The following is a 26,863-nucleotide window of genomic DNA, read 5'->3' as shown; positions in this document are numbered from 1 at the left end:
GTAAGTGTGCGAAAAGAGGAAGAAAAATAAGAAGAAAAAAAAAAACGAAGAAACTAAGCCAATTTTTGAAGTCGCATATCTCGGAAACGCTTGAAGCGATTTCGCTCAAATTTGGAATGTGGAGTGCTGAAGGTGGAGGGAGTGTCCACAGCAAAAATCGTCTTGTTTCATCAAGGCAGCACAGAGCTACGGAGGTGCGAAAATTGCGTTTTCTTTCTTCCTGTCAATATACTCACGGGTGTTACGCGCCGGCTTCTTGGGCCGCACGACACACTACCGTGTGTCTTGATTTAGTGAACATTTATGATCCCTACTATACAGTATGCTAGCAGTTATGATGCTCTTTACATTGTGTGCTGATAAAAACAGCAACTGGTCAACATTTGATAGAACAAAGCAATCCAACAATATAGTGGACAAAATGGAAGCAATGGTTGCAAACTGGGTGCTTTAGTGTTTAATGGAATTTAACTGGTTGAACAAAGTTAATGTTGGGAGATAATCACATATGTGCTTGTAATGTTATTACTTATGTACTGACAGCTAACGAGTAGTCAATGATCAAGTAGGCACAATAGGATAGGCACTAGGCAGGTTCCGCAATGCAAGGTGGACAGAAAAGGGTAAGCATGCCTGGGGGTTCCTGACTTTAATTTGAAGCCACAGGGATTTCTAAGGCCATCCTACCAATCCTAATGAAACCTGCACCATCACTAACCTTGAGTTGGAGGCTACTTATAGAATCGGATGGAGTTCAAGTCCCCCCGGAGACTCCCATCATGTGGGTGCATATCCTCCCCTATCAAATATGCATCAATTTTTGTTTATAATTATTTTCTACCTATTCATATCTATGAAATGTATTTATATAGAAATTTTGAATGTAGTTTCTTAGACCTAGGGGTGGAATTTGCACAGAGGCAAAATTTTTTCAGCTATCCAGGTGGTCTTTGATACCCCCCCATCAGTGCTCTCTTTTGTCACGCATACATTTAAGTCCTTGAAATTAGGTTAGGTAATCCTAAGGCTGCGGCACATGTTAAGGCTGCGCCACATGTTAAGGCTGCGGCACATGTTAAGGCTGCGGCACATGTTGCTATCAGTCCTTCAGTGCTGGTCACTGTAAGCGCTAATTATACAACCAAGTAGTAAAGATAATACGAAATGCAGTTAAAATTACATCATAGATAATAAATAAATAATAAATAAATAGCTAATGTTCTCGAAAACTACGAGGTCTAAAGACATGAACTAACCAGGGATAGATTCGCCTGTGAATGAAGGCACAAACGTATAATCATCGCTCCTGTTCGTGCTGATGACTTGACCATACGTGTAATTCTATATAACGCCCAGTACCACACCCTTGCTTAATTTTTTTTCATTCATTATTAATGAACACGTTTTAACAACACATAAAAACAATTGTTCTAATCAGTAAGAATACGGCTCTCCACTAGGCGCAGCTCAGTGGAAACATTGGGGAGCTCGGTTGACTGCAGCTTTCTGCTCCCACGGATGGCCAGTACAGCGGAACGTAATAGGGAAAATGATAAAGCACAGCGCATCCAGGAGAGTGTCTGGTTGTAACACGTATTGTGCTTCTGTGATAAAAGATCTGCCAAACGGTTGTAGAAAACAGTAGCCTCCTTGCCCAAACCACCAAAAGTTGAAAAAACTAGCGGGGTGAAAGATCCACAGTCAACACTGCGTATACGATCCCCATATTCTCGCTTCTTCTCGAGCTCATGTCAACGAAAAAGGGAAGCAACCCGGGTCTGACGATAACTTGGTGCGTTGGGATGGAAAACCCTGACGTCAAACAATGCACCTTGTCATCTGCCCCAGAAGCCCCTTGCATGCCGGGATGTCAGCTCTTGCGGTATTACTGCAGTTAGCTGAAGATGGTGTAATTAGTTCCCCATTAAGTGGCAGTAATGGAGGTTCAACAGTAACATCATGACACACTTCTTGTAACCATTCTGCTGTCAAGTCTCGAAGTTCATTATGGCGGATGAAAGTCAAGCCACCATGTCGACAAATCATGGCATGATCAACACTAAATGAAGTTCCACAAACACAGTGACTTGGAATATTTGCTAGTTGCCAGCCATACCTCAGACACAGTGCATCTCTAAATTCTTGTTTGTTCAAATGAAACCTCTGCTCTTGAAGTGGAACACCCTTGCTTAATTGTTTACAGATTGCGCGAAGGAGAAGATTAGCGATGCCTGTGCAGGAGAGCTAGAGGCCACTTTACATGTAAAGAAGAAGATTACAAGTAAGTTTTTATGTTTGTAACATCTCAAGTTTCCATGCCAGCTGCCAGTGGATTCATTCATGGAAATAAACAATACAAGAAAACATTAAGGCCCCTATTCGGTGATTATTAGTTTCTCATCCACCGCCCGCATCCTTCTTAAGCTACCGCATGGTAAGCCATTATTTACTCTGTGCAGGGTTATTGCATAAAGCGGCCTATGGCTTTATGGCCTTAGATCTTGGTGATCATGAGAACATTAGTAGAGTGTGACACAGCTACTATGCATTATTGTTGCCTCACATAGGCTTGTGTTAGACTCCATGCCAGCATAGAACCATAAGTTCTCCAACATATAAACCTGTGGAAAAAACAGTCACATTTAAATTGGTGAATTTAAAAAAATCTTTATAACGCACACACTACACACACACACACACACACACACACACACACACACACTACACACACACTACACACACACACACACACTACACACTACACACACACACACACACTACACACACACTACACACACACACACACTACACACACACTACACACACACTACACACACACTACACACACACACCACACACACACACACACACACACACTACACACACACGCACTACACACACACACGCACTACACACACACATACACACACACACCACACACACACACACACACACACACACACACACACACACACACACACACACACACACACACACACACACACTACACACACACACACACACACACACACACACTACACACACACACACTACACACACACACATACACACACACACACTACACACACACACACACACACTACACACACACACACACACACTACATACACACACACTACACACACACATACACACACACACACTACACACACACACACACACACTACACACACACACACACACACACACACACACACACTACACACACACATACACACACACCACACACACACACACACACACACACACACACCACACACACACTACACACACACACACACACACACTACACACACACACACACACACACACACTACACACACACACACACACACACTACACACACACACACTACACACACACATACACACACACACACCACACACACACACACACACACACACACACACACACTACACACACACACACTACACACATACACACCACACACACACACACACTACACACACACACACACACACACACTACACACACACACACTACACACACACATACACACACACACACCACACACACACACACACACACACACACACACACACACTACACACACACACACTACACACACACACACACATACACACACACACACACACACACTACACACACACACTACACACACACACACACACACTACACACACACACTACACACATACACACCACACACACACACACACACACACACACACACACACACACACACACACACACACACTACACACACACACACACACTACACACACACACACTACACACACACACACTACACACACACACACACTGCACACACACACACTACACACACACTACACACACACACACTACACACACACACACTACACACACACTACACACACACACACACACACACACACACACACACACACACACACACACACACACACACACACTACACTACACTACATATTCACATAAAAATAAAACACTACAAGGTATGGTAATAGTTGTTTACATTGGTTAACTTTGTGGTGCGCCACATATAGCAACAAGGGAAATGTGTATCTGTGATCAAGAATTTAATTTAGATTGTAATATCATAATTAGATGGTCAGACTATCTTTGTCAACTAGAGATGAACTGGCTTTTGGTAAAAAGCGAGGGGTAGCCAATGCCTTGGGACTCTTGTATGCTATGTGAGGAATCCAATCAGAAATACACAAATATATTAGAAACCAAATCCTAAATCCAAAATCATGTAAAAATAATGGAGAAAGTGAGTTTAACAAAGTAGACAATGATCGATCATGTATGCTTTGTAAAAAGAAGCCCACGTAGCTGTGCAGGGCTCATCTTCTGTACAGATCAGCTTCTGTATAGTCTTTCATTATTTTATTTTTCCCGAGGGGTAGCCAACGCCCATGCAAAACACCGAAATGGTGTACCAAAGGGGTTGTCAATGCCCACGCAAAGCACCCAAATGGTGTGTACGAGACTCCCAATCTTTATGTATTTTTAAAAGCATTTAGTGAGATTGCTAACTAGTAACTACCTGTACAGTTGTTGATTTACATCTTGTTCGCCCAATCGTCATCATGGACGCTTTCACCTCCCACCATGCACTAAAGTAATAGAAACAAACATCATTAAATAATATAAGCATTAATATTATTATAGCATAACACAGCAGCACAATATTACAGCATGATAAACAAACCAAAGTATTTATACAGAAAACTATGTCATAGGCATTTAATCGTCTTTGAGCAAGGCCATTTTAACAAAGGCGCAAATTGGGCGTGGGCAGGCAATTCATTACATTCTGTTTGCCGTTTATAACTATCACTGGCAAACTAATGCATATACAATATCAAAGAACGTATATATTTAAACAGTTGTATGATACTTATAGACTGTTTTTTCACTGTCAACCACTTCTTGTGCGTGGGCAGCCCACCACCCCTCCCCTTTGCACCCTCCCACCCACCCACCCCCTATATGATATACGTGCTATACAGGTGAGCATATAAAAGTTGCTAAAATTAACAGGTTTTTGTAGAATCAGTTAAAATTCTAATTGAACAAACAGTACATTTTCATACTGTAGCTGAATGACATTAAAATACATTGAATTGTCTGACATACTACTATAGGCTCTGGCTGGCTTGGCTGTCTTCCTTTATCTGGTTCATCTGGCTTGCATACTCCTACAGTATTGTATAGCTATCTTCTGCAAGTTGTGTATGCATAATTATAGCCGGTGTGTCACCCATCACTGTGCCATTGCTACACCACTGATGAACCCTATGTAGCTCTAGTTGATGTTGATATACTGTGCTGTATATTGGCTAATAATTTTTATCTGGTGATGTTGCCTATAATGTATTGCTGCATACAATACTATGAATAATGTATAGTTCTCTCCTGTATGTTTTGTATACATATACTGTGTACACATCACTGTGCCATTACCACACCAATGATGTATTGGCACTTAGCTACTGGTGGCCTTTAGTTACGATGCCACTATAGACCTTATTCATTTAGAACAGTAAGCGCCCTCTGATGTCTTGTGAAGCCATACAAGGGTCCCTATTTACCATGGTGATGGCTTTTCGGACACCATTTTGAGTTCTAAAACTGGGCAAGCACAACGGTTGCTATCATTTTACCATAGTTATGGTACTGCAAATTGCGAATTTGGCGGAAAATTGTGATGTTACTATGGCTTTGGTACTGCAAATGGCAAATATTGGCGGACAACTCCTTCGCAACGAGTTATAAGCGCTATGAAATTAATTCAGTGAATAAGGTCTATTGTGTTGTATCTGTCACTACTGTGACATATTGAGATGATTTGGGGATCGTGTCTTCACCACCTAATAGCCTCACCGGGGGGCTGTCACGTTGGTATATGTACTTGGTTGTATGTGACGCAGTCCTAGTAATAAATAATAATAATAATAAATAATAATTTGTGACCCATCCTGGTTAATGCTCACCCATTTCCATGTACATTATTTGTCCTCCAACAATCAGGGAAGACACTAACTTTAAGTCATCCTTCATAATCAAAGTGTCAAAGGTCAAAGCTTTGCATGCAGTTTAAAATAATTTTGTAATAGTTATTTTCCTAATAGCTTGCAGATACATGAAACAATCAAGCCAAGACTTTTATTTTAGCTGTAATTAAGCATTATTATAGAAATAGAACCTAATGTAATTCTAAAGGTTACAGTTACAGAATTGGAACAGAGTTTGCAAAACTGGAACAAAATTTGCTATGCAGCATAGCATAGCAGGTACATTGTACTTCTAAATTTTGGTTCCAAAACTGGAACTTTAATGTCAAAGGTTATATAAGGTTCCGGGACTGTAATTAACTGAAATGACAAGCTGGTACTTTCCAGCCATGCATTTGTCCTTTAGAACTTTTTTCTTTTAGAGCTATGGTTTAATCAAGATGGAGAATGGACAATGTAGCATAAGCTTTGGTATTCCAGAAGTGAAGATGCTTCTATTACTTAGCTACTTTATTATTGCTGGAGTGATGGCACAAATAAGTTTTACAATTGGTACTGAAAATATTAATCTCTTTCTGGAAGAACTAATCAACTATTTCAATTGTCATCTGGGTGGTGATGATCCTACATGTGAAGAGTTCAGACAGAGGTTTGAAAATTATTCCAATGCCAAACTTGGCACTCTTTCTATCCTTTTAATGTCACTGATCACATGGGTGAATCTCCTGTTTGCTATTCACACTCAAGATGTTAAGTGGATAATACAAAAGATGAAGTCACTCTGTGATGGAAGAAGAGTAGAGTCTCACACACAACAGACTAGTTAGCTAAATGTTTTCCAAATATACTACAGTGTGTAATTATACATGGGGACATGAGTATTTCTTTAAACTATATATATTTTTACACATCTGTGTGCATATAACTATGTAACCAATTTACAAAACAACCCAAGAAAGCCTGGAGCCAAAATAAGTTTTAATGCCATGTCAGCTATGTATAGTAGCATTGATATCAATATACAGTAATTATTGCAACCAATGAGTATTAAATGCAAAGAGAATATGGTTCAGTGTAAAGGTGCAGCCTTGGGCTCAAAGGTGGTGATGATTATGATATGACAATCAAAATTGATGGCGTAAAACGTTTTCAGCCATGTTGCCTTCACACAACTTTTTACAACTTGTTTTTTGAAGACTGCACTCTTTCACAATTGAGTTGTTTTTGTCTGGGATAATTATTATCAATACAGTTGGTTAGCTATACTAGTACAAAGTGCTCCTGGCAATAGTGCATTTAAGGGGATGTTGCAGGATATTTACTGATTGCTAATTGTTTAGATTGAAGTAATAATTCACTAGAATTTCTTATTACTCCTGTACTATGCACAGTATTGTGTCAGGTTCAGTTACAAATAGAAGCCGATTTGTGCTATATGGATGCATCACTTATATTGTTGGTGTATGCATTACAACTAACAATGTGACTGCCGTATACAGTAGTAACCAACTTGAATACTTAGGAATTTAAAGGAATACTCAAGTTGAGTCGCTCTGTGAAAATGTGTGTATGGTGTGTGTGCGTGTGTGTGTGTGTGTGTGTGTGTGTGTAGTGTATGTGTGTGTAGTATGTGTGGTGAGTGTGTGTGTGTATATAGTATGTACGTGTGTGTGTGCTGTGTGTGTGTGCATGCGTGTGTGTGTGTGTGTGTGTGTGTGTGTGTGTGTGTGTGTGTGTGTGTGTGTGTGTGTGTGTGTGTGTGTGTGTGTGTGTGTGTGTGTGTGTGTGTGTGTGTGTGTGTGTGTGTGTGTGTGTGTGTGTGTGTGTGTGTGTGTGTGTGTGTGTGTGTGTGTGTGTGTGTGTGTGTGTGTGTGTGTGTGTGTGTGTGTGTGTGTGTGTGTGTGTGTGTGTGTGTGTGTGTGTGATACTGGTAATCGAAAGGTTCCAGGTTCAATGCCCGGTTATGCCAATTTGGTGTCGTTGGTGTTGTTTCCTTGAGCAAAAAACTTTATTCACATTGTTCCAGTCTACCTAGCTGTATATTGGGGACCTGGTAGTCTGGTGTCACTTGGGGAAGCAGCCTACCCATCAACAGTATCTGGTGTTTACTGGGGAAGCAAATGCCAACTGTGCTTGTCTCATTTAACAGTGTTGGGGTCATTGTGGAACTTCAGGTTCCACGACCTCTCTCCGTGAGACCTCCTACAGATTACTAGCCCTGCCCCATGAGGATTTCCTGCACAAGGCCCAACTGCCTGAGTGGTGCACAGGTATCCCAGTGCTGGTTTAATGGGCAGCAATCACAGCTGCCATAGTCTTTGCTGTGCTTATGTGTGCATGTGCAATGTATTTGTGATGGGTGGGGTTGGGTGGTGGTACATGTGTATGATTCACACTAGTCTGGCATAGCCAGACCCTCACAGAGCTCATTCACAAAGGTCTGGCTATGCCAGAGTAGATTCACACAGTATACAGGTAATTAGTTACTGTCTAGGCTAATCAGAAACTTTCTACAATGGTTAATGTGCTACAGAAACTAAAACACAATTTTTGTGGGTTTCAAGGTGACACATCTTAAAGAAGACACAGTAACTGTAGTAGCAAACAAACATAATTATGTACATTGCTACTATATGGTATAGTTTAGTTTGCGTAGTTACTATATATATACAAAGTATTTCCATATACAGTATACAGGAAAATTATTCTACATACACTGTGTCAGCTATATAGGAGTCTCAAAACATATGCACATACATTGAAAGATGCTTCTTAATACCTGAAGCTATAATAATAGAAACTAGGCTCAAAGTATGTATATAGGCATTAACAAAGTCTTCCATACGTACATAGCTATATACTTCACAATTACTTATCTATATACCTCGCTATACATATTCTAACGTGCTTTTTCTATACTACAGATTGTAAAAAGTAAAAAAGCATAAAAACTCTAAGTTGGTAGCCTTATAAGCACTAGTATTTCAGTTTTGCTGTAATTGCATCCTGTGTGCAAACCGTAAAGTACACTTGTATGTTTTCACAAAGGGAATGCCTTTAAAGTTGATTACTGATCCGTTAATCTTGTGTGTTTTGTTGACTATATAGAGCAAAATGAAGCCAAAAGACTAAGAAAGTAGCAGTACAATTAAATCACTGCTGGATTAGAGGCTTTAAAAATATGTCTCCACCCCAAGTGAAGACTTAGTTACTGTGGGAAGCTTTAGTTACATTTTTTGTGATATCGGTCAGCAATTCAGCCAGCGTATACTAGCTAATTGTCTGTCTGAGTTACTTTACGTAACTCTGACAGAAAGTTACCTAGAGCTTCACAGCATGATTATAAGTGTGACAAACTCTGATAATTTCAAATGATACTATATACAACACTACAAAGTATTTTGCATATAGCTGTTTGCCTTATTTTGGACAGCTATGACAGCATTACTGTCACACTTACTATATGCATAAATAATTAGCAGGGTAAGTTTGTCGTATATATATGAAGAAGCACATGATATAGTAAATACACAACACTTACCAAGTATGTATTTCACTGTTATTAGCTATTCATTATATATTCTTTTGGAGCATGTATAATTTCCACTTCTTCCATGCTTTACATGTACGAGTAGAGATTATTTTGTCTGTTAAGAAGACAGTGGAATCAAAGCTGAAGTTAAAGATGCACTAAATTTGTATCCTGTCAAACTTATGCACATTCACAATACCACAACAAGTTGTGATTATATTTTTCAAAAGACTCCATAAATAATATTGTTGTTTGCATACTTGCACAAAATGGTTAGCAACATAGTTGATTCATATGTACTGAATTAGTGTAATAAAAGCAAATGTTATAGTTTCTGGACATCTATCTCTGTGATTCAAAATATTATTGTAGTCAAGAAAGTGATTGTTTGCATTAGCAATTGCAACATGTATGTATATTTATAGTTAGCATGCAGGCTCGTATAAAATGCTATGATTGTGTCATTACATCCTTACAACAGTACTTACTTGTAGCCATTGAGGACAAGTACACAGATGTCATATTGGACATGAAAAGATAGACATTAGCAAGCTTCAAATAGCCACTGGGATAGATAACTTAACAATGTTACAGTATTAGCATTTCATTTGAAATGTGATAACACCCTAACTGTCAGTGATTAGAATGCATTGTGAAAACCTGCTTAGAACACCTTAATTTACTGTGAACTATAAACCAATCATATTATGGCAACTGATAACATGTGTTGGCAGGTTTGTGCCTGATTTAGGATGGTACGCACCTGTCAGAACCCAATTGTGTGAGCAGTTGTACATCACTTGGATCCTATAATACAACAGACAGAAACCTCAGATGCTTTGATGCTTTTGTTTACTTGTATGATTGTCTGTCTGTTGTAGGCTTAAGCTGTATTTTAAAGCACAGATCTATACACAACCATCTTGTCTTCATATAGATAAAAGGTTTTGGCAAACTGGCATACTTACAGTCCTGAAATAATTGGAGCCTTTTACACTATTTAAGTACGCATATGTCCTTAGTAATAATGTTCATCACTCATGCTGTATAAGGCACTTTTGAACATCTGTTTAAAATTCCAATGCACGCATCATAGACACTTGCATGGGTTGCTTCTGCTAGCTAGTTAATGCAAAAAGACTTGCATTTAGTAGCATAGCCAGGCTTTCTTGAATACCAAGAATGATGTTTTAACTGGTTAGAGCATTTTGACGTGTGTTAATGTTTAAATCCTTTTGCAGGTGCCTGTAAAGGGTTACAAAGATTAAACAAAGTATATAGCTACTTGTGTGCCAGGTTTAGGTGCAAGGCCATTTTAAACACAGCACTTGAATTTGTATAGTGAACTTGAAAAGTTTGTATATGCATAAGTTCAACAGTCAGGTTATATAGTATGTAAGGATCAATTTATCATACTGTACAACAATAATAGATTCATTGGATTTTGTTTATAACAGTATAGTAAAGTTTATAAGCAACAAGATATATACTATTTGCATCCTGACAATTTGAACACATATAGGGGGATACACGCCTTAGGATGTGTAAAATATGGTAAGTAGGTTTAAGTGATAAAGAATTCTTTGAATCCTTGTTAACCATGTCCTTATATATTGTATCAGACCATTAATTGTAAACATAACGTTAATTTGTACAAAGTGGTGCCTGGCTCAGAGTGTTACTGTACATTTGCAACAGAAAATATGTGTAAACAACTGTGGTGTAAAATTTTGCTATATATTATATATATAGCAATTATTCTGTGAATGCTATCCCACCAGGGACCTAGATAAGGCTTAAACTCTGTGAATACATGCAGGGAGTCAGAAACATGTAACTAAAACATTGACTTGATCCCCAGCAACAGAAAAATTCCAGACCCAGTGGTGACTTGATCCCCAGCAACATGCAGTCTATTTAGGCAAGTGCCAAAGGAGCCACAACACCTTCAGGGATCTGAGATCTTCTCTGCACTCAACCTGTACTTAAACATTGACTTCTCACATCGTTTGAGCTGGTGAGAGGGAGCTTAGCTGAAATCAAAAGAGACAAAGAGAGGCACTATACATATTAGTGGTTTAAGAGTTCTGTTAGTGATGATATCAGACAAGCATGCAAACAGCCAAAATGGTCATGTCAAATGAAAATACTAGAATACATATATATGTACTCCTAAGGTTCAAAGGGTCTAATGCAGGCAAAACCTCCTATGGTAGAACTATACATACATATCATAGTAACCCCTGGAAGGTTGTATTGAGTCTGAAGAGTGAAATTTGAGGGATATAAAGTCCCACTATACTACTATATAAGAATGGGGTCCACCACGGATCCAGATAACGTGTTATGACTTGATATTTCATATTATGGGCAGTCCACTGAGCTATAGCCATAACAATTAATTTAAAAGTAACACTAAACTGATGTGATGTACAACTTGGAATCCTATAAATACTTTGTTTCTATGTATGTTTTCGTTTTTCCTTTTAAATTAAAAACTTCTTATTTGCACTGGTCATGGTATTAGAGAAATATTCCTCATGTCAAATAGTTTAAGAAAACAGCGTAGCTTAATTGGTTAATTCACTTTGTTTTTATGTCTTCATTTTATAACAATTATTCCTAAAGTAAAGTAGCTACTTCCTTAATCATTCCTTTTAAAGCACACGGTACTTCCTGTATGCACTATATAGTTTTTACATAGAATGGCTTGTGAAGACAGTACAAAATCAATGGAAGAGATATGACATTATTATCTCATCTTTGCAGCAAAATATAGCCACATGTAGCTACAAACATGATCATGATTATGTTTAACATGCTTACATGTAGCTACTATATGGTAATCTGACAGACAAAATATGATAATAGTATTATATATCAATAAACTTAAAATATTGTGTGTCACAGCTGCAATGAAATGAAATGTTACACTATATACTGTACACTCTTGTGTACATGCACAGCTATATGTGTTCATAGTAGGGGTTTGTGAGCCAATGGTCTCATGGGAATGTAAATCACGCCAATCCAGGTAGTTAGTAACATATAGCTATATAGTGCCCTTATCTTTAAAGCCAAATAGAATAGAATTCAACTGCAGTACTCCATAATATAGATACACACCTGTCTTGAAACATCCTGCAAGACATGTACTTTCCATTCAAGGAAAAGTATCATAAAAATGTTATAGCCAGTTAAATGCAATATACGAATAACTAATGTACGCTCTGAGAATCCTGATATATCAAGCACTTATGGAGCCTTGCAAAGTAAATTAGTAGCAATGTAATGCAGCCACCACTGGTTTGGGGATTTTCTGCCTTCGATATAGATTCTGACTTCCATATAGGACGTACATGCAGCATTAATAGACCTAGTCTTCTCACAGGCACCTATATATATATATATATATATATATATCAGTGGGTCATTGTATAACTTTACGTACTGAGACGGGATACTGAATTCCAGCTGTGTAGCATTTTTGGCACTTGCCTAGACTGCATTCTACCTACATATACATGGGGACTGGAATTTTTCCTGCACTCAATGATAAGTGTAAAGGCATGCCGACTCTCTGCCTTAGCTAGCCTTTTCACATGCAATGTAATGATAGGACAGTAAAGTATAAATGCAGCATTACTTGTTAGGCATCACTACTTGTAATACAGACAGCTTACTAGCACAGGCACACCTATGTTTGATACTGTATATAGCAGACTATCTTATGTGATGTAAATGGCATCAAACTGAAATATTATCTATTTGCTGGTGACAGTGATCAGATGCTCATAAACACCTGCATTGCATTTGATATGTATATGCATGTTCAGCTTTGATTCTTTAAATGGCTGCAAAGATTCATAATATTAGTATTGATTCGTGCCTGCATGGTACAGAGCAGTGTGCATGTGATTACTATACGGAGAACTAAGGTGTTTTGTTTACTCATCAACATTAATTATAATGTAATTGTTGTTGTACTATATACTCCTTATGGAGGTTTCTGTATACAGTAAAAATACAATACAATACAATTCTCTCTATGGTGCCACATACAAGTACTACTCTATACCTAATTATATATAGCAATGAGATGGTATATTATAGAGTGCATGTATATTATAGTGTTCATGTTTATAAACATTTTTTTTAACTCAGCTAGTTGCTGTGCTACATTTTCAAGCTATACATATTGTAAAGGTAAAAGTGTACTGGAATACCTGCAACAGTTAATGGCTCCTGAAAACTACAGTAGAATGAGACTGACCAGGGTATGGATGTAGTTGTATACATACAGTTAACTGCACACAAAAACCTGTTAGAAAATTTTAACTACTTGATGTGTATTATATTGGTAATGATATTTGTCAATCTTAAAGGGTGTCCCTTCGGCTGTGGGTAGCTCTTGCTGTTCTTTCAGGGTCCTATAACTCCAACTCAATCTCAAGGCTACCACTGTCAGTGAACATCAAAGTGAGATGCCAAAAATAACAACACAATGAATAAGATGACAATGCATACACCGTGCTCCACAGAAATCAAATCAGACACTATAAGACATAATATTATTATGTAAGATGACAATGCACACACCATGCTCCACAGAAATCAAACCAGACATTATAAGACATAATATTATTATGTAAGATGACAATGCACAAACCATGCCTATAAATGACAATAACAAAATTAGACCCTAAAAAATGAGAAGGCAATTATGCCATACATATGCAGCACTTGTATTATTGGTAACAAGATCATCTTATGTTCTAACTTGTAGCTCTGCTAATCTACTTATTGTGTATGAATCCTTTTTTCACATTTCCTGTTGCATTTTGAAAGAGCACACAACATTCAGTAACATCAAGTGCTGTCATTATCTTCATAATTTGATGATGCCTCAATGTTATTGGATAATACCTAGTGTTACAGTATAAGAGTACTATCAGAAGGCATATAATCAAGTGGTTAAAGCATACTGTAATAGTTACAGCTTGTTTAAAGCTCATGACAGGCGGATGGTGTATTGCTGCTGTTTAGCTTACAAGAATATACACAAGCATATAGTGTTGAGCTTTCTTCTAAACATTAGACTGTCTGCTTGTGTGTGAAGAAAATTTTTTAACATTAAAATGTATCAAAAGTAGCTGGTTTATAACTGACTCTCTACTACAACAAAAGATTTGAATAACCTATATCAGCAAACTTCACTGCTATGTGATGAAATACATCATATACAGATTTATGATTTTTGGACAGTGATGCATGGTTGCATGTAATGAACATTTAGTACCAGAATAAATTGATGTGCATGTCCGTACTGCAGAAATTTGTACTGGTGGGAAGGCCTGGAATTTTAGTTAATAAGTACCACTTTCAAAGATAATAAACCCTGTAAACTGTTTGATTCTTTTTAAATTTGATATGCATGTAAATAAAACTTCCTTTTGTTTTACTATAATGTATACTTCCAAGTGTTGCGGCTTTTCAGCATGACTGTAACAGTTGTGTTTTATTTAAATAGTTAAGCAAGAAATATATTTAAGATACTACATTGTTGACAATATTATAACATGAAGTATAAACAATAGTGTTCATGGGTAGAAAATGATGCATGTATGCCCAGATTACTCACTTGATACAGCCCTATGTTTCCTAGCAAACACTATACAACTGTAATTGTATCATCACAGTCTAATGAAGATTCCCTGGTAAAGATGCATTATATATGTAGTCATTTCATGGAAATATAGTAGGATTACTCCTATAATAGAAAGTACTATAATTACATATTTTCTTGTTAACCAGCCAGCTAGAAACTAAGCAGCCAGCCTAACTTAGTTATCACAAAGCAAGTAAGCCACATATAGTTGCACAACACTTGGTGGTATTGGCACAAAATGAATGCATATGCATGAAGAAATCAGCAATCAGTCTATAACTGGTTTCTACACTTATCGCACAGTATATAAATGGGCTCTGTGCATGGTATTGCTAATTCAAGTCAACTGGAGACAAAGAGTAGCAATGTTCTTTTGTGTATTCATAGCAGTCTGCATAGCAGCAGCTAACGCTGTACTGCCAGAGCACCGATTGATCAGTAAGTTGACTTATTGATGGTACTGAATGCCACAATTACCATGTCAATTTACTCTTCTAGAAAGACAACTGCCATCTGAGCAAAAAGGTATTTATTATATAGCATATACATGATATTATCTCCCAAATACAGTATATGTATGACATAAGTGTATTGACAGGCTGGGTTGACCACTATCTTCCAAGAATGCATGTTCGCTTTACGGCTATAGGCTCTTCATGTGCAGATTCTTTATTCTGGCTCTTTCTTATACTCACTCTGCTTACTTTACAACTGAATATCTTATCAAATGTTTGCATGACCCCTATGCACATACTGTATACATATGTGAAGTATATAATACAGTATGATGTGTAAATTCAATTCTATAGCCATTGTCACTGTTAATGGAAGAGCTACTGGAAGTAGGGATGATCCATTTAAGATCAATGTCATAGAAGCTGAAGGAGTTCTAACATTGTGTTTTATGTTTGAATTACTAACACCAGCAAATTTTACTATATTAGTCAATACTACAACTTTTGGTGGCACAGCTGGTAAGTGTATATCATATATTACATAATAATGGTTCATGTGGTTGTTGTAATTTTCAGTTGATGGAACAGATTATATTGGAGTTATGAACAATTACATTGTTGATGAAAGTGATCAAGCATTCTATGAGAATATAACAATATCAAATGACAATGTTTATTCTGGAACCAGAAATTTCTCTCTCCAAGTTCAGGGTAGCGACGGATCTGATGAGTGGATTGAGATCTGCATATGGGATGATGATCCAGGTGAATTATAATGTTGTATATGCAGGGGCGGATCCAGGAGCTGGCAAGGGGAGGGGCACAAATGGGCTGAGTTGTAGGTGGTTGGGGAAAGCCAGATTCTCTTGTTAGTTGCTGCATTTTTGAAGCAGCAAATAATCACTACTAAGTAGTGTTTCACTGTTGATTTTTGACAGTTTGGCTTTTGCAGATAGTTGTGGAGTCTTAAAAGCTGTGTAAAAGGCTATGAATCTCTTACACAACAGCAACACAGTAATTGTTTTTAGAGGCGCTTAATACGCACGAAGGTGCTAGGGACAATTTCACAGCTAGTTTGACTGGTTTGCTTAGATTTCAGGTGAATTTGTACTAAATGCTACTAAAATGTGCATATCATTTCATGAGCTAATTGATCTAGCCCTGGCACATATAATATTTAGTATTTTAATCAGAAGTATAGTTCTTCCAAGGGGGGGGGGGGCATTTGCCCCAAATGCCCCATCCTGGATCCGCCATTGATATGCATATAACTAGCGCAGAATTAATAGTACTAATTCGAAATATCAACAAAACAAGGAATATTCAAAGCAAAACTTAAAGCATAATATTGTCAAACAATAGTCGTTTGGCGTAACCTCTTCATTATATCAAGGGCTATAACTGCCCAAGAAGCTAGTTGAAAGTAAATTAGTTGTACATGGTGATAGGGTTAGTTTTTAAAATCTGGCTGAAATAACGCTGCATTATTTATCACCGTAATTTGCTTTTTTTTCGTTGTAAAGTAATTTTCGTATGCAAAATTTGTACGAAAATTTCTTGCACGAAAATTTTTATACAAGATCGAACTACTCTAATAGAGCAGTCATTTACGTAAACCATAAGAAAATATTTTTACACGAAAATTTTTATCACGAAAAATTTTTGCACGAAAATAAAGCAAATTACGGTATGTACTAAATATACATGTATACTGTGTATTCAGTCCCTCACATATTTGATAAATATTTTTTGTACTGCAATTTCATGAAGCTGAAAATTGTGCAATAGCTATGCACTTGCTAGATAAAAGTATTCTGTCAGAAATGTTATTGCTGTGTATTAAGATGTGAGTACATAATATACTACATATATATAGTCACTAATACATATATGATAATATCTTTACAGTTGTAGCCACTGTTCCTCTACCTGTGCCAGTGCCAATACTTGTACCAGTAGTGATACCAGTGCCAGTTATATTTCCAGTAGTTATAATACTACCGATAATAATAATAATTCCGGTAATTCCATTTATACCACCATTCCCAATACCAATAGTAGAAAAGTACAATGTAAAAGAAGATGCTGGAGTGATACAAGTGTGCTATGCTACAGTTTTTCCAGCCAATGGGTCCCCTTTAAATGTCTTCACAAGAACATTAGATGGGACTGCAACAGCTGAGCTTGACTACATTCCATTGGCCAGTGGTGTTACAATTGACCGTGCAGGCATAACCATCTGTAAAAATATTGGCATAAGAGATGATCAAATTCGAAATGGAAAAAGATTTTTCTACTTTCATATCTGGGATGCCAGTAATTTAAATAATGTTTGGATTGAAATTTGCATATGGGATGATGAGTCAAGTAAGTAGTCTTCAGTGGAAGCAATATAGCACTTAGTTTCACCATCACATGTATGCATACACAACTATTATGTATATTTTTTGCAGGAATTGTGTACATACACTAGAACCTTAGATATATTATCCCACCTCTCAAATACAGCAAGTATATATGCATCTGACTAACAATTTGTCAATAATTTCATCTGAAATTTATTATTAAAGTATATTTTGCACAGTTATACAATGTAACATTAGTTACAATAGGCAATTAATCAACCATTAACACGTTCTGAGGTGCTCAGATAGTTGAAGTCTACTACATAACTGTCTTGTATAACCTGTACTGAATATAAATGACCCTTGTTGTATATTCTATATTGTGATTAGCTATGCAGGAAAATTCGTAAACTTGTAAAGTGTTTGAATACCACGTTCTTACTACTCTTTTTGTTTATAACATTGCTCCATTAATGGAATGTAGCTATAGTCATGAATACAGCATAACGTCTGGTAAGGAGTTAATCAGTGGTGGGTCTTTTTAAGTGTGGATCCACCACTGTTAATGCAGTCCTTGAATACTAAGATATTTGACATATATGTATATATATATATGTGTGTGTGTGTGTGTGTGTGTGTATTTATAATGTTCTGATCTTTTTTAGTTGTTGTAACTGTCAATGGCCAACCATCTGGCACAAGGATAAATCCAACAAAGTTTCATGTGAAAGAAACTGATGGACAGCTCCAATTAAACTATAATTTTGAAAATTTACCTGATGATATTGATATAAAGGTTGAATGCAAAACTATCGATGACACAGCAAGTAAGATTCAAGCTTTGTATATGCAAACTAACCACATTGTTGATTGTTTATACATTTACAGTGGCTGGAAAAGACTTTGTTGGACTGGTGCAAAGGTTCACTATTAACCAAATGAATCCATCTTTTGTGAAAAATATCAATATATTGGACAATGAGATTAAAGATGGAAGACGAAGATTTTTTTTTCGTGTTAAGGGTGGATGTGGGCTAGACGAATGGGTTGAGATCTGCATATGGGATGATGAATCAAGTATGTTCTCTTTAACACTTGCACTTAACCACAGTGAAGATGATTCTAACACTGCATGCTCTTCTTTTACTACTGAATCCCTATACCCATGCAATAAAGCTAACTACCATGGTTGGTAGGGCTGGGTGGTATCTCAATAACTATTATAGCTATACTGTCATATTCCAAGGAAACGATACTAGATTACAGTGAAGCAATAATACTACAGTATGATGTCAATATTTCACCAATAAGCATTTATGGCAGCTCTTTTAAGGCCAGAAGATTACTATATAACCACAAACAAACACGTGATGCTATTGGAAATAAGTGACTGGTATACTTATTGTTAGTCCAAAATTATTACACTATAACAGTCAATAAAACAGACAACCACTCTAATATAACAGTCACTTATAAATATCTAGTAATCAATAATAAAAGTCCAATACTGCCCAACCCTAATGGTTGTTATCAAAATTATATCACTAATACAGTTATTGAACTTTTCTCTCTGTCCACCTGCATCTTGAACTAGGTGTGTCCCTCCCCTCCCAGTTCTTGAATCTGCCCCTGCACTTTACTTTGGTTTTATTAAATAGGGTGCATGCATCAATGCCATTGCTCATTTTTTGATAACAAGAAACCTCAAACACATGATGTTTAGTTGATTGATGACTGTACCAACAGAGCTATTGACTGTTCCTTTAGAGTATTTCAATTGAATTTTCATTTTGTGGTTGCCAAGTTAAGTTGAAGAGGGCTGTGGGAAGGATTCCCCTAATCCCCTGTAAACCTGCCTTATTACAAAATGAAGCTAGCATTATTACAGCTTCTCTGTACATGCTTACCATGCATGGATAGCACTTAAACAGCTGTTACATATCATAACGGAAATGGGGAGGTATTTCGGAAACTCTGATAGTGCTACCAAGGTTGAATGTATATAGCATGGAGAACTTGTATACCTAAAGATTCTCATGATATACAATTTGTCTGCATGTATATATATATATATATATACATCCAGCTATAGTTAACAAAATTTTGAATTGTAGTTTTCAGCATAAGTTAACACATTAACTATCCAGTCATAGTTTTGTATTTTATGTACAAATTTATATGTAAGCCAGTGAAGTACATATTTTGTGATAATCAACCATAAATGTGAAACCTTTTTCAGTCACTGTCACAGTTAATGGACTCCCTGGTGGAACCATGGATAACAAAACAAAGTTCCATGTTAAAGAAGATGAGGGGCCTCTAACATTACGCTTCATGTTCAGTAATCTACCACCAGGAAATTTATCAGCCACCTGTAAAACTATTGATAATACAGCTAGTAAGTTTTTAATTACTGGATGGAACTTTGCATTATCTATAATACCGTAATATTCTCACACTTCATACATTTAATCCACTATAGTATTATAATTATTATGAGTTAGTGTTTTTTAATGCCTCCAGCATTTGATTATAAAATTTTCATCCTTTGTATACAGTTGTAGCGGCAGTGTTGCTATAGGATGTCATAATATTATGTGCATGGAATTACACAGCACTCAAAATAAGATTAACAATCCCAGCAAAATCACAAATTTGATCACAATAAAACATAAAGTAGTATATAGTAGTGGTGGTGGTGGTGGTGGTTTAAAACAGTATTATAGTATATGTATTTATTGCTTGATGCATTTACAGTTGCTGGAGAAGATTACACTGCAATTATGGCTATGTTTACTGTTAACCAGATGAATCCATCAACCACTGAACGTGTTGAAATATTGGATAATGATGACCGTGATGGAAATAAAAATTTCTTTTTACGTATTCAGGGTGAATGTGGAGTAGATGTGTGGGTCGAGATCTGCATATGGGATGATGAATCAAGTATGTTCTCTTTAACACTTGCACTTAACCACAGTGAAGATGATTCTAACACTGCATGCCCCTCCTTTACTACTGAATCCCTATACCTATGCAATAAAGCTAACTACCATGGTTGGTAGGGCTGGGTGGTATCTCAATAATTATTATAGCTTTTATTCCAAGGAAACAATACTAGATTACAGTGAAGCAATAATACTACAGTATGATGTCAGTATTACTGCAGTTTTCACCAATAAGTGTTTATGGCAGTTCTTTAAGGCCAGAAGATTACTATATAACCACAATCAAACACGTGATACTTTTGGAAATAAGTGACTGGTATACTTATTGTTAGTCCAAAATTATTACACTATAACAGTCAATAAAACAGTCAACCACTCTAATATAACAGTCCCCTATAAATATCTAGTAATCAATAATAAAAAGTCCAATACTGCCCAGCCCTAATGGTTGTTATCAAAATAATATCAGTACATTAGAACTAATAAACTTTTCTCTCTGTCCACCTGCATCTTGAACTATAGGTGTGTCCCTCCCTTTCCAGTTCTTGGATCAATGCCATTGCTCATTTTTAATAACAAGAAACCTCAAACACATGATGTTTAGTTGATTGATGACTGTACCATCAGAGCTATTGACTGTTCCTTTAGAGTATTTCAATTGAAATTTTCATTTTGTGCTTGCCAAGTTAAGTTGAAGAGGGCTATGGGAAGGATGCTCCTAATTCTCTGAAAATCTGCCTCATTACGTAATGAAACTAGCATCATTACAGCTTACCTGTACATGCTTACCATGCATGGATAGCACTTAAACAGCTGTAATATATCATGATGGAAATGGGGAGGTATTTCAGAAACTCAGATAGTGTTACCAAGGTTGAATGTATATATATATATATAGCATGGAAAACTTGTATACCTAAAGATTCTTATGAAATACAATTTGTCTGCATGTATATACATCCAGCTATATTTATTTAATTTTTATTAATGGTTCTGAAAAAGACCAAAGTCTTATACAACAATACAAATTAAATTAAATTACATAAAATCTACTATCTCTCCAATAAATGTCTAGTAATGTCTTAAAAGAAGTTATGTCCAAAGCATTTACTATATCAGTTGGAAGGGTGTTCCGATTATTCTGTTAGTAAAAAAATTTAATCTAGTGTTGGTATTGGCCCTTTCCTTATATAACTTCAAACCATTAGATCTTGTGGTGTTACAACTTTTAGTAAAAAGATCTTGATGTGGTACCTCAACTAAGCCCCTGATAATTTTAAAGGTAGTTATCATGTCCATTCGTTTTCGCCTGTAGTAAAGGGAAGGTAAGTTTAAAACTTGTAATCTTTCCTTGTAAGTCAACCTACTGTACTCAAATCTGGGGTAGCATGTCTTTGCACATAGTTAACAAATTTTTGAATTGTAGTTTTCAGCATAAGTTAACACATTAACTATCCAGTCATAGTTTTGTATTTTATGTACAAATTTATATGTAAGCCAGTGAAGTACATATTTTGTGATAATCAACCATAAATGTGAAACCTTTTTCAGTCACTGTCACAGTTAATGGACTCCCTGGTGGAACCATGGATAACAAAACAAAGTTCCATGTTAAAGAAGATGAGGGGCCTCTAACATTACGCTTCATGTTCAGTAATCTACCACCAGGAAATTTATCAGCCACCTGTAAAACTATTGATAATACAGCTAGTAAGTTTTGGACGGAACTTTGTTTTACAATATTATATTTATATCTAAAATATCACAACATTCTCCCACTTCATACATTTAATCCACTATAGCATATGAGTTAGTTGTTTTAATGCCTCCAGCATTTGATTATAAATGTTGTCATACTTTGTATACAAGTACAGTTGTAGCCACAGTGTTGCTATAGGATATCATAATATGTGCATGAAATTACACAAAACTCAAAATAAAAGGTGAAGAAGATTGACAATCCAGAACCACAAATAGTAGCATTAGTAGTAGTAGTAGTACGTAGTAGTAGTGGCAGTGTATATACTGTTTGTATTTATAATATTGCTTAATGCATTTACAGTTGCTGGAGAAGATTACACTGCAATTATGGCTATGTTTACTGTTAACCAGATGAGTCCATCAACCACTAAACGTGTTGAAATATTGGATAATGATGACCATGATGGAAATAAAAAATTCTTTTTACGTATTCAGGGTGAATGTGGAGTAGATGTGTGGGTTGAGATCTGCGTATGGGATGATGAGTGGGGTATGTTGCATTGTTTATCTGATAGAATAGGTGTATTACTATGGTAAAACTATAAAACTATAGACCAACGTGCAAAAGTATCATATGCAGATTGACATCATGCCAGAAATCTTAAAACGACTGGCTTACCAATTCTCCTACCTTTGTGTGCCATGTTGGCCATGTTGGTGGTGAAATTCTATGTGTAATGGCAAACTCAGCTTAGTTATTATTATTCTCTTAATATGCTATATAATATTATGATACTGCAAGCTGTGCCATGATAAAAAGATTCCAATTACATTGTTTTACTAATGCAATACAACTGTTCCCTGATCCATGCCACACCAGTTTATTTACACAAACTAATTTTACAGAGATGTATGGAGATCCACATTTCTCAGTACCATTGCTCCATGGTGGAAAGCTGTGCTACTCCATACAAGGAATTCCTGGATTAGCATTCAATTTGTTGTCAAGCAGGCGCCTCATCATTAATGCACTATTCATTGATAGTGTCAATGATCCAACACAAGCTACATGGATTGGTAAACTGGCCATTATTTCTAAACATGTTGGAGACTCTCAACCAATAATCTTTGATTCAGTTTCTCAATCCATCAATATTGTCCATCAAGGTACCTTTAAGCCACAGTTTTTACAACATATCATGATAAACGAAACTGGCAACATTGCTGTCAAAACCACCCATGGTCTTAACCGACAAGCTGGAAATCCAACTGTGACAGTATTCCTGACCAACCCAGTAGCAAGTTTTGATGTCACATTTCACAAAGACCATCTTGATGTAAACTGGAAGATGCAAACTGATGAAATGGATGGCTCTCGTGGCTTATTGGGTATGAATAATTAACACTATATGTATATCTTTATTGTTATTATACAGGCCAGTTTATGGTAAATGGTGTTGAAGTAGACTCTACTAAGCAGATGCTAATTCGACCAGGATTTGAACCAGTACCAGTTGAACCATCCAAGACTTGGGATAGTCCAGACAATTGTTGGCTGGCTAAGAATGTGGGAAATCAAGGGGAGGGGCTGATTGATGGTTCCATCTATGACTATATTGTCAGCTCAATTGGTTCTACTGATTTACCACAAACACTGAAGTGAAGTTGACATCTGATGAACTACTGCAAACACATAAGTACTATAATCATTCTTATTTGACTAGTAACTACCTATATTACTTGATGCACCAGTTTTTTGCAATAATCTTTGTACTTGTGTTCAACATGATAAGTTATATATAAATCTTCAAAACTGCTCATGTTCCATACCTATTGAACAAATCTTACTGGAAAACTTTGACGTATAGAGCAATGCAGTAGCTAAACTGCAGGAGGTAGTCACTACACTTCAACAAGGAACTAGTGATGCCACAATGTGTCAAATAAATTTTTTTTTTTTGCTGCACACTTTTATGTTTATCACATTTCATTTTGTTGCTATATATACATAAATGGTCACATAAAATGTTATCTATGTTGAGGTTACATGCCAGAAGTATAATGCTCTAGCTATAAATGATGTAGTAGGAACACTATAGCAAACAAACTACATAAGTTGGAGAGAGCAAAGTTATTGTAGTCACCATACACTGTAGTTACTATTACAATTAATTTATCGGATGAAAGAATGGTAGCTATAGACTATCCCAATTTGGAATTGGCTGATTTATGGCAGATGCATTCAGGTACAGTAGATAGAGCAGCAGCTAGCTAAGGAGGCAATTTGTTACTGTAAGTTAGAGACTTGCGAACAACTATTGTAGGTGTGAAATATGCAAATGATGTGCAAGCACACTTTAGAAAAGGGATGGGTTTATTAGATTTATGTATACCAGTAAGTAATAGTAACTCTATGAAACACACACACGCACGCACGCACACACACACACACACACATGCACACTCACCTGAGTCACCTCCTCCTCCTTTCCACTACCATAAAAGTCATGTGGTCTTCATGCAGCTGTATGAAGACATCACCTGAGCAAACTCAGCACACGGAGCATGCTTTATCTAGGAGGTCTGGAGGTAGGAAAAGTTTAAAAGTTAGCCTACTGAAATTGACTTTAGCAGCTGAATAAGTATAAGTATTGTAAGCCACTCCCCCTGGCAGTGGCATAATACTAGCTGTCTTATAAAGGGCATGGCATAAGAGCTGCATTTCAAGGGAGTGCAACCTCCAGAGGCTGTAAGATATCTCTAAATTGATGTAATAAGATAGCACTAAAAGATGAAAACTGCAATAAGCAATAATCTGTGTTGCTGCTGCTTCCCAAAGAGTTTTCAACTTATTTTCAGAATTATTTATGGTTGGGAATTTCTGATTTATACTGTGGTTATTGTAAAGCATCTCCTTTGGATAGTTGGAATTAAGACAATGGTGTAGCTCTGTTAACTTTATAGATGCTTCAGTTTCAGTTTATAGTTGCAAAAGGATATAATTCAATCCTAGCATCAAGTTTGTAGTTATAACTGAAACCAGCTGCTGTACATTCAACTTAAAATGTTACAGTATTCTTAGAATAGCCTTTTAATAAGAATAGCCTTTCAATAAGACATGGAGCATACAATAGTATAGAATTTTAACTTCTAAGCAATAGCCATAAGCCAATAGGTATGACAGAATGTATGGCACAATCACGAAATAGTATATAGTGCACAAGTCAAGAGGTTCAATTTCAGCATACACACTACATGGTCTTTGTAGTTCAGAAGAGTGTGTTAATGATGAACATTCTATTAGAGTATAGTTGACTGTTCTATATTAGAGTATTTCGATTTTTAGTGGCATTTTAGTGGTTTTACCTCTGAAATATAAATCCCATCCAAAAAACAGCTTATAGCTGTAAAAAATTGCGCGTCCAAGTAAAGCAGAGTTAACTGCGACTAAAAGTAATGATATCATAATGCGGCCATGTACGAGGTGTGCAAGTTGTAAAATTCATATTAGCTAATCAGATAATACAATGTTATTGTTAAAGTGTTAATGAGAACTATGTGATGCTGCTAGTTTATAAGTGTGTGAGCATCTTCATAAATGCCACCCAAATTTAATTCTCAATAAAGCAATGTGTATAGATTCTCTGATAGCAATAAACAGGGCCGCCGACAGGGGGGGGGCAACTGGGGCATTTTGCCCCGGGCCCCAGCCTGAAAGGGGCCCCAGGAGGCCCCATGAAGGGCCCCCTGAATACCTGTTTAAAAGATCGATATACTCTAATAGAGCAGTCAGATCTAAATACTCTAATAGAGCAGTCACAGTATTCTTCAGAGGAGCAGTGTAGCAAGCTTATAGATAAGGAGATATGGTTGGTGATGGGTAGTTATTGTCATTGCCAGCAGGTTGTGACCTTTTTTTTTTTTTTTTTTTTTTTTTGGTCTTCACCTTACAACTTGGGTCAAGGGCCCCACTTTAACTCTTTGCCCTGGGCCCCTTAATTTCTCTGGGCGGCCCTGGCAATAAATAGTTTGAGTTTGGCCACCTTTCCTTTGTTCATAGCATTGCCGTATACAGGAAAGGCGGCCAAACTCAAACTATTTATTGCTTTGTGCATTCCTAGTTACAATGTTTGGAATGGCACCCCAAGTACACCCCCTCCCCCTTTGACCAAGGTTTAGCTATATATAT

General features: G+C 36.8%; 1 protein-coding gene across 1 annotated transcript; it reads left to right on the top strand.

The window, feature by feature from the left end:
* Window positions 1–15,590: 15,590 nt before the first annotated feature.
* Window positions 15,591–24,417, top strand: LOC136242255 (uncharacterized). Its single transcript, XM_066033670.1, has 13 exons — window positions 15,591–15,663; window positions 15,724–15,750; window positions 16,035–16,199; window positions 16,257–16,445; window positions 17,589–18,047; window positions 18,691–18,852; window positions 18,914–19,102; window positions 20,265–20,423; window positions 20,783–20,971; window positions 22,525–22,683; window positions 23,036–23,224; window positions 23,581–24,063; window positions 24,111–24,417. The coding sequence occupies exons 1-13, from the start codon at window positions 15,591–15,593 to the stop codon at window positions 24,335–24,337; spliced, it is 2,670 nt and encodes an 889-aa protein (XP_065889742.1). The 3' UTR covers window positions 24,338–24,417.
* The last annotated feature ends 2,446 nt before the right edge of the window (window positions 24,418–26,863 follow it).

Source organism: Dysidea avara, chromosome 13 (genome assembly GCF_963678975.1).
Source record: "Dysidea avara chromosome 13, odDysAvar1.4, whole genome shotgun sequence".
Classification (NCBI taxonomy): Eukaryota; Metazoa; Porifera; class Demospongiae; order Dictyoceratida; family Dysideidae; genus Dysidea; species Dysidea avara.
The sequence above is the reverse complement of the archived record's forward strand: the minus strand, read 5'-3'. Positions and strand labels throughout refer to the sequence as shown.